The 20723-nt window shown below is 41.8% G+C and overlaps 1 protein-coding gene across 1 annotated transcript in view; it reads left to right on the top strand.

The window, feature by feature from the left end:
* Positions 1-20723, top strand: part of cpn1 (carboxypeptidase N, polypeptide 1) — a 151244-nt gene that overhangs the window by 123949 nt on the left and 6572 nt on the right. Inside the window, exon 6 of the mRNA XM_046335666.1 lies at positions 18484-18623. Within this exon, the coding sequence (XP_046191622.1) occupies positions 18484-18623 (140 nt within the window). The remainder of the gene's footprint in view (positions 1-18483; positions 18624-20723) is intronic.

Here is a 20723-nt window from a genome sequence, read left to right as displayed (position 1 = left end):
AGGAAAAGGCTATGTTTGGTGCAAACTCAACACCTCTCATCACCCCGAGAATACCATCTCCACAGTGAAGCATAGTGGTGGCAGCATCATGCTGTGGGGATGTTTTTCATCAGCAGGGACTGGGAAACTGGTCAGAATTGAAGGAATGATGGATGGCGCTAAATAAAGGGAAATTATTGAGGGAAATCTGTCTCCCAGAGATTTGAGACTGGGACGGAGGTTCACCTTTGAGCAGGACAATGACCCTAAGAATACTGCTAAAGCAACAATCAAGTGATTTAAGGGGAAACATTTAAATGTCTTGGAATGGCCTAGTCAATGCCCAGACCTCAATCCAATTGAGAATCTGTGGTATGACTTAAAGATTGCTGTACACCAGCGGAACCCATCCAACTTGTGAAGGAGCTGGAGCAGTTTTGCCTTGAAGAGTGGCCAACAAGTCTGATCTGTACCATGTTAGCTGCTGTTGTATCAATACGTTTTGAACATGACAGTTTACAATCCAGGGTTACTCCAAGCAATTTAATCACCTCAACTTGCTCAATTTCCACATCATTTATTACAATATTTAGTTGAAAATTAGGGTTTAGTGAATGATTTGTCCGAAATACAACGCTTTTAGTTTTAGAAATATTTACGACTAACATTCCTTTCCACCGATTCTGAAATTGACATGTATAGTGTTGACACATCCCCATACAAACGGGCTTTACACAAGGCCAGTGGCATGTCATACCTTAAGGGAAGATTTCAGCAGTACCTGTATGGTTAGTGAGAAAGTCCATATTGCAAATGTACGGTCCCTTACTAGACGTCCGAAATCGTTTGTAAAATTCGCGGACGGCGTCGGGCCGAGCGGCAGGGCCGGACCTACCAGGAAGTCATCAAATGAACTTTGTCGGACATTCGGTTTCCGTTTTACAAAAATAATAAGATTTAGGTCATTTTTCCGATGTCCCGGAAATTCCCACAAGAGGGCATAAGCAATCATATTGCTATTGGACAAAACATCACGATTCACGACGGGGCCTTATCTCGAAAACTGAAAATATTTAGAAGCCGAAACTCGGTGAGCGTATGTTTGGCATAATGGGCAGTTGGCCCCGAACAAGATGGCGTCTAGGCCTCAACGGTTTTTGAGTTATGGCCATTTATCTGGGATTAAAGGTCCAAAATGAAAATAGAGAAATTATTTTTCCACTTCACGTCAAAGTCAAGGAGCCTCCGGTGTCAATAAAAAAAGAACCAGCCATTTATCTATCGTCATTTAAGAGAAATCGTACAACGACACCTTGGTGATGTTCACGGATAGGTGTTTTTTTTCAACGGTTACAGATCCAGTTGCAGGGTGTTCTTACGAATCTTTTTAAAGTGTGCTGCGGAGCTCTGCGAGATTTCTGTGATTTTCTATGATTTTCTGAAATAACACACACTCACTAAACCCTCCGTAAATAACTCAGTTCTTAACGTAAAGACTTAAAACTCAGGATTCTGTAAAGGCATACCCCAATCATGATATGAGTTTATTTATAGCTTCCTGTGCCAACCGGAAGTGCCTTTAATGGTGTCACAGTGGCAGTTTCCATGGGTTAAAAAGGTCAGATATTTTCAAAACTTCATATGTGTGACTAGGTAACCCTCATGAACTGTAAATCAGTCATTTCTCCCAACAGATGTCAAAGAAAATCTCTCACACGCACACACAGCAAGGATGGAGTGAAAAGTGCGGTTCTCAAAGACACAGAGAGCAGGCAATGGCATAAACATAATCTCTAGGCCGTGCCGAGTTCAACGAGATATCCCGCTTGACCGTAGCTCGCTCGGTCTAAGCGCAGCGACCATTAGAAAATTAGGCCCAAAATGAAGCCTGCCCCACAACGTCATTTGCTTTTGGGTGACAGTGAGAGAACCGTTAGGGTGAGAAGCACAATTCGACCTCAGGTATGTTCCTAAGGTCCTTCCGATCCGTGCAAGCCTAACGTTGACCGTGTGGCATTAACCCTTAATAGTTAAAAGAAGGTGTTTACTTCAAAGAGTTTGCATTGACTTCTCTCCCCATAGGAATACATTGCCTTTACCCCTAAATTCAACCTGAAGTCTATATGGGTTATGAATGCCGTATGAACCTGTCTTTGGTAACAGTCCATCAGGCCAGTATGAGGTCTACCTGTGTTGATTCTAAGCTTCCTGGACCAACCGAAAGTGGTTAAAATCACCCTAAAAGTGTTTTTCCATTACCTGCCTGCAGTTTGATAGACAGTGCATTCAACCCTGTGTAAATCAGTCAATTCTTAACGTAAGGACTTAAAACTCAGGATTCTGTAAAAGCATAGCCCAGTGAGGAAGTGCCTTAATTGGTGTCTCAGGGGCTGTTTCGAGGGGTTAAAAAAGTCAGATCTGTCCAAAACTTCATATGTGTGATTAGGCAACCCCATGAACTGTAAATCAGTCATTTTTCCCATAAAATTTCAAAGGAAAACTAAATCACACAGACACACAACTTGGAAGGAGGGACGTATTGGGGTTTGTAGAGACAGACAGTGCCTCCAATAGTTAGCTTTGTTCGAGCTAAAAAAGAACCGTCAGACCTAGAGTTCCGAAACTTTAGAAACCTGTTCTAGACCTTGGGTCGATAGTGCGTGGTGAGTTAGGTGGCTCTAGAAGGTTCTCGGACCGAGAAATAGCCTCGTACATTTGCAATGACTTCAATTCATTTTGACCATTACGAAAATGGCGACATTTAGAAAAGTCTCAGAGACACAAGAATAGGTGCATTGAAACCGGCTCGGCCCATAGAGACGGACCCCAACGTTTCGGTCCGATAGCTCATTCAAGGACCCCATAGCAAGGCATGGAAAAAAGTGGATTTTCAGCACCAATTAGGGTTTTACTCGGGCACCGAAGGACCTATCGAGCCGAAACTCGGGATTCGGGGTCGCCTCACATAGGCCTTCACATAATGTCCGACCTGGACCCGCAGCTAGAACATAACTATGTGTTTTACATTTTTATTATGTTTTAAACTAAAGGCGCTGTGAATTATGGGCCTGCTCTGACATATATGATAGTTGGCTTCTAAATGAGTTGGAAAAAGTGGGTTTGGTGTCAATTGGTATCAGTTTGGTGTCAAAATGACATCTAATTGACTGATGGACACTGACTTGCTAGTTGACTTTTGTACATTTGCAATATGTTTAAACGGAGAGGGACCATCACCAAAATGGCATTCTGAAATCAACACAAAAAATGGCATCACCATAGTCTCCAGACTGTGCCGAGTTCAACGAGAAGCCCCGCTTGACCGTAGCTCGCTCTGAGTGCAGTGACCTTGAAAAAAAGCAGAACCAAAAGGAAGGCTGGCCCTCAATGTCATTTGCTTTTGGGTGACAGTGAGAGAACCGTTAGGGTGAGAAGCACAATTCGACCTCAGGTACGTTCCTGAGGTCCTCACGATCCGTGCAAGCCTAACCTTGACCCTGTGGCATTAACCCTTAACAGTTAAAAGAAGGTGTTTACTTCAAACAGTTTGCATTGACTTCTCTCCCCATAGGAATACATTGCCTGCACCTCTAAATTCAAGCTGAGGCGTATGTGGGTTATGAATGCCTTATGAACCTGTCTTCTATGACAGTCCATCAGATCACTATGAGGTCTACCTGTGCCGATTCTAAGCTTCCTGAAGCAACCGGAAATGGTTAAATTGACCCAAAAGGTGTTTTGATGTACATAACCTTCAAAGGTGAAAATGACTACATTCAACCCTGTGTAGATCGTAGATCAGTCAATTCTTAACTTAAAGACTTAAAACTCAGGATTCTGTAAGTTTCTATGTCAATCAAGACATGGGTTTACTTATAGCTTCCTGTGCCAACCGGAAGTGCCTTTAATGATGTCACAGTGGCAGTTTCCAAGGGTTAAAAAAGTCAGATCTTTTCAAAACTTCATATGTGTGACTAGGTAACCCTCATGAACTGTAAATCAGTCATTTCTCCCAACAGATGTCAAAGAAAAGCTCTCACACGCACACACAGCAAGGATGGAGTGAAAAAGTGCGGTTCTCAAAGACACAGAGAGCAGGCAATGGCATAAACTTAATCTCTAGGCCGTGCCGAGTTCAACGAGATATCCCGCTTGACCGTAGCTCGCTCGGTCTGAGCGCAGCGACCATTAGAAAAGTAGGCCCAAAATGAAGCCTGCCCCACAACGTCATTTGCTTTTGGGTGACAGTGAGAGAACCGTTAGGGTGAGAAGCACAATTCGACCTCAGGTACGTTCCTAAGGTCCTCCTGATCCGTACAAGCCTAACCTTGACCGTGTGGCATTAACCCTTAATAGTTAAAAGAAGGTGTTTACTTCAAAGAGTTTGCATTGACTTCTCTCCCCATAGGAATACATTGCCTGCACCCCTAAATTCAACCTGAAGTCTATATGGGTTATCAATGCCGTATGAACCTGTCTTTGATAATAACAGTCCATCAGGCCAGTATGAGGTCTACCTGTGTTGATTCTAAGCTTCCTGGACCAACCGGAAGTGGTTAAAATCACCCTAAAAGTGTTTTTCCATTACCTGCCTGCAGTTTGATAGACATAGTGCATTCAACCCTGTGTAAATCAGTCAATTCTTAACGTAAGGACTTAAAACTCAGGATTCTGTAAAAGCATACCTCAGTGAGGATATGTGTTGACTTATAGCTTCCTGTGCCAACCGGAAGTGCCTTAATTGGTGTCTCAGGGGCTGTTTCGAGGGGTTAAAAAAGTCGGATCTGTCCAAAACTTCATATGTGTGATTAGGCAACCCCCATGAACTGTAAATCAGTCATTTTTCCCATAAAATTTCAAAGGAAAACTAAATCACACAGACACACAACTTGGAAGGAGGGACGTATTGGGGTTTGTAGAGACAGACAGTGCCTCCAATAGTTAGCTTTGTTCGAGCTAAAAAAGAACCGTCAGACCTAGAGTTCCGAAACTTTAGAAACCTGTTCTAGACCTCGGGTCGATAGTGCGTGGTGAGTTAGGTGGCTCTAGAAGGTTCTCGGACCGAGAAATAGCCTCGTACATTTGCAATGACTTCAATTCATTTTGACCATTACGAAAATGGCGACATTTAGAAAAGTCTCAGAGACACAAGACTAGGTGCATTGCGACCGTCTCGGCCCATATAGACAGACCCCAACGTTTCTGTCCGATAGCTCATTCAAGGACCCCGTAGCAAGTCATGGAAAAAAGTGGATTTTCAGCACCAATTAGGGTTTTGCTCGGACACCAAATGACCGATCGAGCCGAAACTTGGGATTCGGGGTCGCCTCAGCTAGGCCTACACGTAACATAAGAAATGGACCCGCAGCTGGAACGTAACTACGTGTTTTATGTTTTTTTTATGGTTTGAACCAAAGGCATTGTGAATTCTGGGCCAGCTCTGAAGTATGTGATAGTTGGCTACTAAACAGGTTGGAAAAAGTGGGTTTAGTGTCAGTTTGTATCAGTTTGGTGTCAGAATGATATCTAATTGACTGATGGACGGTGACTTGCTGGTGACTCTTGTCCATTTGCAATATGTTTAAACAGTGAGGTACCATCACCAAAAGTGACATTCTGAAATCAACCCTAACGAGCCATTGAGATGAACCAGAATCACTGCCCAGCCATCCCGAGTTCATCGGGCCAGTCAATTTCACATTCCTGCAGGATTTTTATAGCATGACAAATTCGTGATGGTACCTGCCCATTGAACCATATTGCAAATGCACAGTGACTTTGCAAAAGTGAGAAAACATAAACAAATGGACATGATGAAATCAACACAACGAGTGATGGAAAGGTACAACTCTCACTGCTCGGCCATCCTGTGTTCATCAGGCCAGTCAATTTAGCATTTTTGAGCATGTCAAATTTCATATGGTAAATGCACATTGAAACATATTGCAAATGCACGTGCACTTACAATATGATTCTATAGTGAAAAAACATCACCTAATGGACATGATGAAATCAACATAACGAGTGATGGAAATGTACAACTATCACTGCTCGGCCATCCTGTGTTCATCAGACCAGTCAATTTTGCATTTTTGAGCATGTCAAATTTCATATGGTAAATGCACATTGAAACATATTGCAAATGCACGTGCACTTGCAATATGATTCTATAGTGAAAAAACATCACAAAATGGACATGATGAAAACGAGTGATGGAAAGGAACAACTATCACTGCCCGGCCATCCTGTGTTCCCATAGCGAGCATTAATATCAGAATGACCGGTAAATGCATTTACAAGCATATTTTTTGGGGGGTTACCAGGTGCCTATTTTCAATCACCAGTTGCACAACATGCGTATCCATCAGAATATTTTAAACAGTCCATAAAGCACTCAGGACGGACCCCATAGATAGAGGGCCGTAGTAGGGTACTCCCATAGCGGGGCATGGACAATAGGAGTCCCGGTAAATGCATTTACAACCATATTTTTATTTTTGGGTTACCAGTTGCACAACAATGCACGTGCATTTGCAATATGATTCTATAGTGAAAAAACATCACCAAATGGACATGATGAAATCAACACAACGAGTGATGGAAAGGAACAACTATCACTGCCAGGCCATCCTGTGTTCATCAGGCCAGTCAATTTCACATTCCTGCAGGATTTTTATAGCATGACAAATTCGTGATGGTACCTGCCCATTGAAAACATAAACAAATGGACATGATGAAATCAACACAACGAGTGATGGAAAGGTACAACTCTCACTGCTCGGCCATCCTGTGTTCATCAGGCCAGTCAATTTAGCATTTTTGAGCATGTCAAATTTCATATGGTAAATGCACATTGAAACATATTGCAAATGCACGTGCACTTACAATATGATTCTATAGTGAAAAAACATCACCTAATGGACATGATGAAATCAACACAACGAGTGATGGAAATGTACAACTATCACTGCTCGGCCATCCTGTGTTCATCAGACCAGTCAATTTTGCATTTTTGAGCATGTCAAATTTCATATGGTAAATGCACATTGAAACATATTGCAAATGCACGTGCATTTGCAATATGATTATATAGTGAAAAAACATCACAAAATGGACATGATGAAGTCAACACAACGAGTGATGGAAAGGAATAACTATCACTGCCCGGCCATCCCGAGTTCATCAGGCCAGTCAATTTTGCATTTCTGCAGGATTTTTGAGCATGTCAAATTTCTTATGGCATTTGGCCCACAAAAAAAATCCTTATGCACAATTTAAAAAAATATATAAAAAAATATGATAATAAAATTGGACAAAAGTATATTCATACAGTTCTTACATATGTGTAATTGACCAAAAAATCGAAAGAATTTCAAAAAACGGTCCAGAAAGCACTTTTGTAAGGGTGTGTGAAGTTTTTTACAAAATTTTGACATTTCTGACTTCTGACTTTTGACTTCCTATGAAATCATATTGAAATTGGACAAAACATATTCCTTATGCGCATGTAAAAAAAAAAAATATGATAATAAAATTGGACAAAAGTATATTCATACAGTTCTTACACATGTGTTAATTGACAAAAAAATCGAAAGAATTTCGAAAAACGGTCCAGAAAGCACTTTTTAAGGGTGTGTGAAGTTTTTTACAAAATTTTGACAAATTTTTGACTTTTGATTTTGACTTTGACATTTTATATTCATACAGTTCTTACACATGTGTAATTGACAAAAAAAATCGAAAGAATGACACTTTTGACTTTTGACTTTTTGACTTTTGATGAAATCATATTGAAATTGAACAAAACATATTCCTTATGCGCATGTAAAAAAAAACAATTATGATAATAAAATTGGACAATAGTATATTCATACAGTTCTTACACATGTGTAATTGACAAAAAAATCGAAAGAATTTCGAAAAACGGTCCAGAAAGCACTTTTGTAAGGGTGTGTGAAGTTTTTTACAAAATTTTGACATTTTTGACTTTTGACTTTTGACTTCCTATGAAATCATATTGAAATTGGACAAAACATATTCCTTATGTGCATGTAAAAAAAAAAAAATGATAATCAAATTGGACAAAAGTATATTCATACAGTTCTTACACATGTGTAATTGACAAAAAAAAACGAAATAATTTCGAAAAACGGTCCAGAAAGCACTTTTTTAAGGGGTGATAAGTTTTTGACAAAAAATTCATTTTTTCATTTTGCTTTTGGACGTTGAGTTGGGTTACATTTCCAATATGAAAAACCCCGGTGGAGCGGATTCGTCCCCTGTTGAATTTTTAAAGTGTTACAACTGGCAATTGCCATATGGCATTTGCAATACACTTTGCATGAATCAACGCCGAATTGGGTGGTATTGGCCAATGTGTATATGGTTTGTCCGATGCCAATGACTTGCCATTCATTTTTGTCCAATACAGGGGGGTATTCCCTTACATTAGTAAAGATTGAACTTATTCCTTGCCAGATATTCTGAAACTAACTGCAGCTCTTTGTTAACTGTTGCAGTCATAGTAGCTGACGTGTATAATGTTGAGTCATCTGCCAACGGCATCTCGTTAGTAAAGACTGAAAAAAGTAAGAGGCCTAGACAGCTGCCCTAGGGAATTTCTGATTCTACCTGGACCCTCTGTGTTCTGTTAGACAGGTAACTCTTCATCCACAATTTGCAGGCTGGTGTAAATCCAGAACACATATGTTTCCGCAGCAGCAAACTATGATCGACAATGTCAAAAGCCGCACTAAAGTGTAACAAAACAGCCACCACAATATTTTTATCATCCATTTCTCCCATCATTCCTGTGCTTGTTGAATATCCTTCCCTATAAGCATGCTGAAAGTCTGTTGTCAATGTGTTCACTGTGAAATAGCATTGTATCTGGTCAAACTATTTTTTCCAAAACTTTACTAAGGGTTGCTATTTGGCTGATTGGTCGGCTATTTGAGCCAGTAAAGGGGGCTTTACTATTCTTAGGTAGCAGAATCACTTTTGCATCCCTCCGGTTCTGAAAGCACACACTTTCCAGTAGGCTTAGATTGAAGATATGGCAAATAGTAGTGGCAATATCATCCGCTTTTATCCTCGATCATTCTCCATCCAAGTTGTCAGACCCTAGTGGCTTGTCATTGTTGACAGACAACAATTTGTTTCACCTCTTCCACACTCACTTTATATTAGGCCCAGCCTTTGGAACTTTGGTTATTCTAGATATGGCTACTATATTTGGATAATGCTTTAAAGCACATTTCTGCAGCATTAGTAAAGATGTGATCAATACATGTTGATGATTTCATTCCTGTGATGTTTGTAACTACCCTGGTAGGTTGGCTGATAACATTAATCTGATTGCAGGCGCTAGTTACAGTATTTTTCTTGAATGGGAATTTTGATGAAAGCCAGTCCATATTTAAATCACCCAGAAAATCGAGGCACAGGAGGTGTCCGAGTTTGTGACAGGAGTTTGTGGAGTTCGTGACAAGAAATTATGTAAATAAATGTTACACTAAGAGCACAACATTTCTACACCATAATTGTACTCTAACCAATACCAAAACGGAGATTCAGTCAAAATAAAAAATCTCATTGATTTATCAAGACCAGTCCCCATGCTTGTCTCACTGCAACGCAAAACGGTGCTAAAATAGTTGTAGGCTATTGCTTCAAATCCTATTGCTTCTAACGTCAATATGATCTTTAGATATGTAAGACCTACAACACTTTTAACAGCACATTACTCAACACTAGGGAGACTTATTTTGCCTACCGTAGGCCTACAGTATATAAAAAAATATGACGTAACTCTCCGCCAATAATTACACATTGAAGATTGGAGGATTGGAGGCTATTTCTGTTATTCAGTGATATTTATTCCCATAGTAATTCATTATGGATCCATAACTAAATAAACATCTGCATTTTGAAAGACTATTTTTATAATTATTTTATTAACGAATGCATAAAGATGCCATTATTAGTTACATTGTTTTAGTCTGAATGTGCAGACTAGCACTAAGAACAGCTGGAACGTTTCCCTAGTCAGTGCCATTATTAGTGCAATGCCTATTAAAGTGTCGCTCTGTGCTACCCAGTGGGGCGAGATGGTGGTCCATACCCCTCACATTTCCTCCTCCCTTCCCCATGGGCTTGGTCCTTCTTCTGTGCGCAGCCCATCCCGTCCCCCTGTCCTCCTGCCTTGAATCTTGCGCGCTTTCAGTGGATACAGCTGGAGAACTGGAAAGCACTCGGGAGCCATGTGCACCACTTGGGAGCCACGTGACCAATATATATTGTCCTGCTAATAAGAGGATTAATAATATATCTGTGAGAATATCCAGGGGGCTTTCAAATAATTCTAAATTAATAATAATAATCGCTTAGTTTTAAAAAAATTACGTAAAATGAGTGTTAAAAAAGCCTGTCTTGAACATGGGGTAAGACATTGTTACTAATTTGTAAATAAAGCCAGTTTGTTTTTTAGAATGATTTATTTTTGTTTTTAGAGGGAGGAACCAAAAACCTACAGTCATCTCATTGGTCTCCCAGTAGAGGCTGGCACAGGTATTGAACCAGCATCTGTAGCAACACAGCTTGCATTGCTATGCAGTGTCTTAGACCATTGCACCACTCATGCACTGTACAATGTGACTGGTTAGCAGTGGGCAAAATAAATAATAAAAACCTTAGTGTAACAACAGGTTCAGTAAGTAACACTGAAGTTGTGTACAATTATCAGCTTCTATTTAGGTTTATGTCACCCATTCATTGTCAGAGACACAGTATGACCCAAAAGCATAATCAGTGCTCTTTACTGCCCCTTGCGCTGGTCTGGAGCAATGAAGGGGTGACGCAGGGTCCTGTACTAAACCACAAATTACCTCTAAGTACCACAGCATAATCGCTAAACTTTTAGTGGAGCAACCACAGCAGGCCTATACTGAGGTCAAAATGACCTGATGAATTTCCTTACATTTATTAAATCGGTAAAATTATGGAACAGGACGTACATTGCGGGAGGGAAGAGCTGGATCCACTTCCTTTACTCCAAACACAAGAATGCTGGCCCCAATATTTCGGGATCTCTGTCATTGAGTGATATTCAAAGCTCAGGGTAGATATCCACTTTGAATAACCTCTGTTTGCTTTGAATGGTTTGTTCAACAGCATCGGCCAACGAACCTCCAGCTGGTTATTTCCATATTGATGATTTGGATATTGCTGATCTCTAATAAAGGTGATTTGCTCATTTGCTCAGCATTGGGCCATGCTTGTGATAAAGTAAAATCATCTTCACTAGGAAAATGCGGAAAGGTTGAATCTGGATTTATTACAAATAATGTAAGCATACAAACATGAATGAATGAAGATGATGGGTACACAGTCCACAGTGGTGAGTCAAAGTATCCCTGATCTGTATTGACATTGATGGAACATGGCTGATGAGGGCACTTAGATCAGAATGATGCTTTCAGCATGGGTTACATCATGCAGCCGAGAGCCATTTGTGTCAAGAAAGCTAGGCCCTGTGTGCAAGAAAAATGCCACCGAGGGCACGTCGTTCTTCAACAAGACAGCATACAGGATGATCAACACAGACCAAATGGGTTACACACAGGGAAACAGGCTTTGTCATCAATTGATTAAACAGTTCTGCTATTCTGCTTCAAAGGCACGAAAGGCATTCCTTCACAATATACTTGCTTACCAATGCCGATTCCTGTACTTACTGCATCTGCAATAGTCTTGAGAACCTGGTAATGTCGCCAACCCACTCCCACTGGATTTGGGTTGCATCTCAAAATGTACTTCAGCAATCGTCATCTGGAACATAGCAGGCATGCTCGAGACTCCAACTAAACAGGTTGGATAGGCAGAGTTGAACTTCATAAACTTCCTGGATATGGGACTTGATGCACTGTGGCCCCACTTCCATGAGAATTTCCTCTCAACGGTACCAGGCTCCTTGCTTCCTCATACCCACTATTTGACATATCTTATCTCACTCCACTTCTACTCTTACTTTATCCTACACTAAAGGCCCTCTTTCCTTTGGCAGTCATATTTGGGGATAGGTTCCACGACCAGCTCTTACCCAGAGTCACTGCTGCCACAAGACTACTGTGGAGCAGTCAGGTATTAATCCTCACTCGGCCACAAGTTTTTTCACACACAGGGTTGCACCGTTACACATGGAACAACTTCACATGGATCCACAACCACAAGCAGCACTATCCAGGCTCCATACAGGCTGTCCTTCATTAGCAATCTGGTCCTTGACATGAAAGCAAAGCTGCAGTGTGCCACATTCAAGTTAATGTTGAGTCTTAAATTCCTGACTTTTCCTGCATGGCTTCATTAGAGAATAAAGAAAGGACAGTCTTAGCAATCATATGTTTCTTTGATTTTAGCATTGTTTTAATATACAGTGGGGCAAAAAAGTATTTAGTCACCCACCAATTGTGCAAGTTCTGATGATCCCAAACACACTGCCGGGCAACGAAGGAGTTGCTTTGTAAGAAAAGCAACTCCCCATAGAAAATCTTTGGAGGCAGTTGAAAGTCCGTGTTGCCCAGCAACAGCCTCAAAACATCACTGCTCTAGAGGAGATCTGCATGGAGGAATGGGCCAAAATACCAGCAACAGTGTGTGAAAACCTTGTGAAGCCTTACAGAAAACGTTTGACCTCTGTCATTGCCAACAAAGGATATATAACAAAGTATTGAGATAAACTTTTGTTATTGACCAAATACTTATTTCCCACCATAATTTACAAAAGAATTCATTAAAAATCCTACAATGTGATTTTCTGGATTTTTATTTTTATTTTGTCTGTCATAGTTGAAGTGTACCTATGATGAAAATTACAGGCCTCTCTCATCTTTTTAAGTGGGAGAACTTGCACAATTGGTGGCTGACTAAATACTTTTTTGCCCCACTGTATGTATTATGATATACACTGTACTTTGTGTATATATTCCAGAATGTCTATTTATTACTCATATGGTACCTTAAAAAATATTTTTTTAAAGTAAAATTGTAATGTTTCTTTAGTAACATAATTGCAACGTTGTTTGTAGACACATCACAACTCTCAAATAAACATTCCAAAATGTTCTTTGGATATTCACAAAGTAGTCTGACATTCTATACATTTGAGGAACTTTTTGTGAACATTACAAATACTACTACAATGTCACCAAAGTGTCCTGATATTCAGAACCTCCAAAGTACTTACTGAAAACTAACTAATATCCACATGTAGTCAGATATACCACCACTTGATATACTGACAATGTTCCATAATGTGTATGTATAATGCAACTTTAGATGTAGTTATGCATGGCTCTATACCAAACGTTCTGAATTATTATATCACGACATTGACCTGAAATTTAGAACATTGAAAGGACTAACTGAGAATGTTATGAAGGTTCCCAAAATGTCACCAAAATCATCATATTGTTAAGTAATTTTAGAACTTGCCTGGATTTTAGAAATAACGTTTCTAATGTCCCCTTATGCTTAGAAAGAAAATGTGACAAATAGATAACATACTGTACAATAAATATTTTCCTAAGTATTTTGAGTAACACAACTGAAATATTGTTTGTAGATACACCAGGGCTCTCAAAGGAACATTCCTAAATGTTCTTTGGATATCCCAAAAGTGATCTGACATTCACTGGACTCATTGGGAATGTTATGTAGAATATTGCCAAAGTGACCTGCCGACAGTACATTTCAGGAATCTTCTGTGAACGTCACAAATACTACTAAAATATCACCAAAGTCTCCTGACATTCAGAACCTCCAAAGAACTTACTGAAAACGTAACTGACACTCACTTGACTTCCTGTCAATGATCCATAATGTCTATTATAATAGTCATTGCAAAGTTAGATAACTATGCATGGCTCTTTATAACATTCTAAAAATAGACATTATATGAAAACATGCTTTTTATGTCAACCTCCAAATGTTACTAAGCATCAAAAAGTACATTGAGAGCCCCACAAAATGCAGTTTCTGGTAATCACTGGCAACGTAACTTTCATCAGTGGGTACCTGCAGTAGCAATAAGGTATGTAACAGTATGCAAGTTCTGGGAAGTTTCAAGGACGTGTCTTATAAAGCTATTAAATAACAATATTCAGCTATTCAGGGTCCCCCACATTTCAACATCCTGAAGAGACTTGGGATATAACCTTAGTCAACTGACAACACAGGTACATTGTCACGACCGTCGTATGAATAATTGGACCAAGGCGCAGCGTGAGTAGAGTTCCACATTTTAATGATAGTGAAACTTCCAAAACAAGAAAGATATAACTATCGTGAAATACGTAGCGCACATAGGCACTCAAACAAAACAATATCCCACATCGTAGGTGGGAAAAAGGACACACTAAGTATGATCGCCAATTAGAGGTAACGATCATCAGCTGCCTCCAATTGGGAACCATACACACACACCAACATAGAAATATAATACCTAGAAACACCCCTAGTCACCCCCTAACCTAAAACACCATAGTGAACCCTGAGGGCTCTCTATGGTCAGGGCTTGACAGTACTCCCCCAAAGGTGTGGACCCTGACCGCAAAACCTGAACCTATATGGGGAGAGTTAGGGTGGGCAACTAGCGTCGGTGGCGGCTCCGGTGCGGGACGTAGCCCTAGCTCGGACTGTGGATCCGGCCATGAAGCCGGGCGCTGTGCCTGGACTGGGCACTGGCGCAGAGGAAGGTTCCGGCCATGGAGCGAGACTGGAGGCCGTGCCTGGACTGAGCACCGGCGCAGAGGAAGGCTCTGGCCATGGAGGGGGACTGGACGTCGTGCCTGACCTGGGCACCGGCTCAGAGGAAGGCTCTGGCCATGAAGGGGGACTGGACGCCGTTCTTGGACTGAGCACCGGCGCAGAGGAAGGCTCTGGCCATGGAGGGGGACTGGATGCCGTGCCTGGACTGGGCACCGGCGCAGAGGAAGGCTCCAGCCATGGATCGGGACTGGATGCCATGCCTGGACTGGGCATCGGCACAGTGGAAGGCTCCGGCCATGGCACCGGCGCAGGAACCGTCGGGTCGCGGATCGTCTCCTGGCCGTGAACCAACGCTGGAAGCTCTGGACCGTGAATCGTCGCTGGAGACTCCAGACTGTACACACGCACTGGTGGACGAGAGTGGGGAGCCGGCACAGGACGTACTGAGCTGGGGAGATGCACTGGAGGCCTGGTGCGTGGAGCCGGCACAGGTTGCACCGGGCTGGTGACACACTCTTCAGGGCGAGTGCGAGGAGCCGGCACAGGACGTACCAGCCTAGGAAGGCGCACTGGAGGCCTGGAGCCGGCACAGGTTGCACCGGACTGATGACACGCTCTTCAGGGCGAGTGCAGGGAGCCGGCACAGGCCGTACCGGGCTGGGGAGGTGCACTGGAGGCCTGGTGCGTGGAGCCAGCATAGGTTTCACTGGACTGATGACATGCTCTTCAGGGCGAGTGTGGGGAGCCGGCACAGGACGTACCGGGCTGGGAAGGCACACTGGAGGCCTGGTGCGTGGAGCCGGCACAGGTTGCACAGGACTGATGACACGCTCTTCAAAACGGCTGCGCTGCAGCATACTCCTAGCCAACATCTCTCTCCGATATCCCTCCTCAAACTCCTCAAATCGACTCCCAGACGGTCTCTTGCTCTCTCCTCGGCTCAGCCGACCGCCCCTTGTGCCCCATCCCAAAAAATAAAACTTGGGGTTGCCCTTGGGCTGTTTATGGCCGCGGACCCCAGTGTCGTCGCTCTCCTCCTTTACTCCTCAGCAACTCCCGCCAAGGGAGGGTCTCGCATCCACCTAGTATCTCTTCCCATGACCAACTCTCCTTCACCTCCTGGGCACGCTGCTTGGTCCTGACTTGGTGGGATATTCTGTCACGACCGTCGTATGAACAATTGAACCAAGGCGAAGCGTGAGTAGAGTTCCACATTTTAATGATAGTGAAACTTCCAAAACAAGAAAGATATAACGATTGTGAAATACATAGCGCACATAGGCACTCATACAAAACAATATCCCACATCGCAGGTGTGAAAAAGGACACTAAGTATGATACTCAATTAGAGGTAACGATCATTAGCTGCCTCCAATTGGGAACCATACACACACCAACATAGAAATATAATACCTAGAAACCCCCCTAGTCCCGCCCTGACCTAAAACACCATAGAGAACCCTGAGGTTCCCGACATACATCTACGAGATGTTTCATGAAAACATTTTTTTTAGGTCAACCGCATAACGTGTTAAACGTCAGAAAGTACATTGAGAGCCCCACAAAATGCAGTTTCTGGTAACCACTGGGAACGTAACTTTCATCAGTGGGTACCTGCAGTAGCAATAAGGTACGTAACAGTATGCACGTTCAGGGAAGTTTCAAGGACGTCTCTTATAACGTTACTAACGTCATTTAGCTATTTAAGATCCATGACATTTTAACATCATGAAAAGACTTGGGACACTTGGGGCGTAACTTTTGTCAGCTGACACCACATAACGTTACCATGACTTATGTGGGGACTAAAATAACTTTGTGGCCACGTCCTTGAACTTCTTTTTCTTAGCTGGGTTACTACGATATCCCGAATTTGACCCGACATTTAGGGATCTGACATTCACATCTACTAGAGTCATTGGGAATGTTATGTGAAATATTGTCAAAGTGACCAGGCATTCAGTACATTTCAGGAACCTTCTGGTAACGTTACAAAAACTACTACAATGTCACTAAAGTGTCCTGACATTCAGAACATCTAAAGTAATGATTTAGAATGTAAAAAAAGTTCCTACACTATTAGAAAGACAATGTCACAAGTGTACCACAACGTGACTTACAGACAACGTTCCAAAATGTATTTCTATCATTCCGATTGTAACGTTATATGAAGACAAACCATAGCTCTAAATCTAATGTTATGAAATGTTCCTAGGATATCTCCAAAATAACGTGGTATTCAGAACCTTTCATAGACTACCAAGAAACGGTTTGAATTTTCCTATGATGGCTGTATAGCGACCGGATATTTATAACCTCTATAATGCTTATTAGAAACGTTATGAATGTGCTTATAATGTCCCATGACATTCAGTACCTCTGGAAGACTTAACGGGAATGTTAAAAATGTCTCAGTTACGTCCCTTGTTACCTGGGAAATTGGCCACGTTAGCTACCGCCGGCGATATGTGATACAGCTGCCCGGTGGGAAGCAACCTCTGCCTGGTGGGAAGCAACCTCTGCCTGGTGGGAAGCAACCTCTGCCTGGTGGGAAGCAACCTCTGCCCGGTGGGAAGCAACCTCTGCCCGGTGGGAAGCAACTCATGATGGCAAGAACCTCTATACAACACCTTTGCACTGGTCATTTGCACTGGCTTGTCGCAACGTTAGCTAAATGGCATGTCACTGTGACATCCAGATGGTGACCAATACTACAAGTACAGTGCCTTGCAAAAGTATTCATTCCCCTTTTCCTATTTTGTTGCATTACAAATTGTAATTTAAATGGATTTTTATTTGGATTTCATGTAATGGACATACACAAAATAGTCCAAATGGGTGAAGTGAAATTAAAATAATAACTTGTTTCAAAAAATAATAAAACAAAATAACAAAAAGTGGTGTGTGTATATGTATTCACCCCCTTTGCTATGAAGCCCCTAAATAATATCTGGTGCAACCAGTTACTTTCAAAAGTCACATAATTAGTGAAATAAAGTCCACCTGTGTGCAATCTAAGTGTCACATGATCTGTCACATGATCTCAGTATATATACACCTGTTCTGAAAGGCCCCAGAGTCTGCAACACCACTAAGCAAGGGGCACCACCAAGCACCATGAAGACCAAGGAGCTCTCCAAACAGGGCAGGGACAAAGTTGTGGAGAAGTACAGATCAAGGTTGGGTTATAAAAAAAGCTAGATTCTAACAATGGCAGTGTGTTATTGACTTATTTAGGAAAATTAAAGGATGGAGGGGTGTGTGAATTAAAAAATGAAAAAGTGAGAAAAAAAATTATAGTCGCGATCAGTCAAAATGACCGGTCAGCAGTTCTAGTGTTAAATACACTATAAATGAGTTTATACAAACATAATATGACTTCTTCAAATGGGACTAGATAAAAGTGCTTTCGTTTTTTAAATGGTAAAACAGATGAAAATACCCTCAAATAAAAGCTGACGTTCTGTACTGTCGCCTAATATGAAACATTATGTCTCAAATCTGTCGGAGTATGGAGTCAAATTAAACAATTTAGCTTCACTATTCAAATACATATGGAGGGGAATGTACAGTATAATAGCTGGGGGTGGTGTGCATGTTAACATTCATCTTTGATTAATCTCTTTCTAAAGTACCCATTGTTCCCAAATCATTTAAAAAGTATGATGAAAAAAGAGCATAGAAAAATATTTGTGTAGATGTGTACCTTCACTTTAAGAGTATTGTGTCTCTCCACAGGAATGCAGGACTTTAACTACCTATACACCAACTGCTTTGAGATCACTCTGGAACTCAGCTGTGACAAGTTCCCCCCGGCATCAGCCCTGTCAAGAGAATGGCTGGGCAACAGAGAGGCCCTGATCTCCTTCCTGGAGCAGGTACTTTCTCTAATCTCTCTCTCCATACCACACACACACACACACACACACACACACACACACACACACACACACACACACACACACACACACACACACACACACACACACACACACACTTACTGTAGCACAGTATCAGTAGATTTTGGTTAGGTCAGTAATTTTTGGTGATTTGCTAAACAACGTTCCTGCAGTAAAACTATTATTTGATCAACAGTAATGTGCATTATATTGATTCCTGCTGTGTTTCGCTGCTGGCTGCTGTGTGACCGAGCCACTCTCACTTCCTGTCTCTGTGAGAACAGAGCGAGAGATGCATTCAGATTTGTATTTTTATAAAAAATATGTTTACATTTATTTAACTAGGCAAGTCAGAACATTCTTATTTACAATGACAGCCTACCCTGACCAAACACTCCCCTAACCCGATCACGGCCAGCTGTGATACAGCCCGGGATCAGACCCGGGTCTGTTGTGATGCCTCTAGCACTGCGATGCAGTGCTTTAGACCACTGCGCCACTCGGAAGGCATAAGCACAAGCATATGATCGTTGCGCATTTCAAAATGCAATTGCTGGAAAAACTGTTTTAAAGCAACTACTGGTGTTATTGTTAAAGAGAGGAGAGTAACAGCTTTCTGTGGGTATATAATTAATTTCTCAACCCTCAATATCAAGTAAAAACCATTTCACAATTGGAGTAGGCTATGTAGTATGGTTTTGTTGCACCCACAGAGCAAATGGTCCCATTTGCAGTGAATACATCAAGAAGCCTATGCCTAATGCTGGAAGGTCTTGGTAGAACATTACTTTTACTGATACCATTTATCAATTACATGGCTATCTAGCAACAAGATCATATTTGGAGTTGGCTCTCTAGTTAAGTGTTTTGAGTTCCCACTTACTCAGGTGGTGAATTATGTAGTATAGGCCTAGGTCAATTTGCACACAAAAAAATGTAGGCAAATTCATCTGTAAAGATTCCAAAATAAATCTGATAATTCTGGATCCCATTTTAACAGGCTGCACATCAAAATATCAATGCATTCCATGGATATGTTAGATCATGGCTGCCCAACCCTCTTCCTGGAGATCTACTGTCCTGTAGGTTTTCAGTCCAACCCTAATTTAGCATATCTGATTCAGCTAGTTTAGGTCTTGTTGAGCAGCTAATTATTAGAATCAGGTGTGTTAAATTAGGGTTGGACTGAACCCACAGGATGGTAGATCTCCAGGAAGAGGGTTGGGCAGCCCTGTGTTAGATGAAATAGACAACTTTTTTCTTGAATCATACCATCTGTTTCCTTAGCGCTGGAAAAAAATTGTCTAGATGCCTGACGCTAATGGAAAGTAACTGTGCATCAAAAAATATATACAGTGCATTCAGAAAGTATTCACACCCCTTTGACTTTGTACACATTTTGTTACGTTGCAGCTTATTCTAAAATTGATTAAATAGTTTTTTCCCCCTCATTAATCTACACACAATACCCCATAATGGCAAAGCAAGAACAAGTTTTTGTAAATTTATAAAACAAAAAACAGAAATATCACATTTCATAAGTATTCAGACCCTTTACTCAGTACTTCGTTGAAGCACCTTTGGCAGAAATTACAGCCTCAAGTCTTCTTGGGTATGACCTTACAAGCTTGGCACACCTATATTTGGGACGTTTCTCTCATTCCTCTCTGCAGATCCACTCGGGCTCTGTCAGGTTGGATACGGAGCGTTGCTGCACAGCTATTTTCAGGACTCTCCAGAGATGGTCGATTGGGTTCAAGTCCGGGCTCTGGCTGGGCCGCTCAAGGACATTCAGATATTTGTCCCGAAGCCACTTCTGCGTTGTCTTGGCTGTGTGCTTAGGGTCTTTGTCCTGATGGAAGGTGAACCTTCACCCCAGTTTCAGGTCCTTTCCCTCCATCCTGACTTGTCTCCCAGTCCCTGGCGCTGAAAAACATCCCCACAGCACAATGCTGCCACCACCATGCTTCACCGTAGAAATGGCGGCAGGTTTCCTCCAGACATGACACTTGGCATTCAGGCCAACTCCAAGCGGGCTATCATGTGACTTTTACTCAGGAGTGGCTTCTGTCTGGCCAC

The sequence above is a fragment of the Oncorhynchus gorbuscha genome, unplaced genomic scaffold (assembly GCF_021184085.1).
Source record: "Oncorhynchus gorbuscha isolate QuinsamMale2020 ecotype Even-year unplaced genomic scaffold, OgorEven_v1.0 Un_scaffold_814, whole genome shotgun sequence".
NCBI classification, from domain to species: domain Eukaryota; kingdom Metazoa; phylum Chordata; class Actinopteri; order Salmoniformes; family Salmonidae; genus Oncorhynchus; species Oncorhynchus gorbuscha.
Note: the sequence above shows the minus strand (reverse complement) of the source record. Positions and strands in the feature narration are given on the sequence as shown.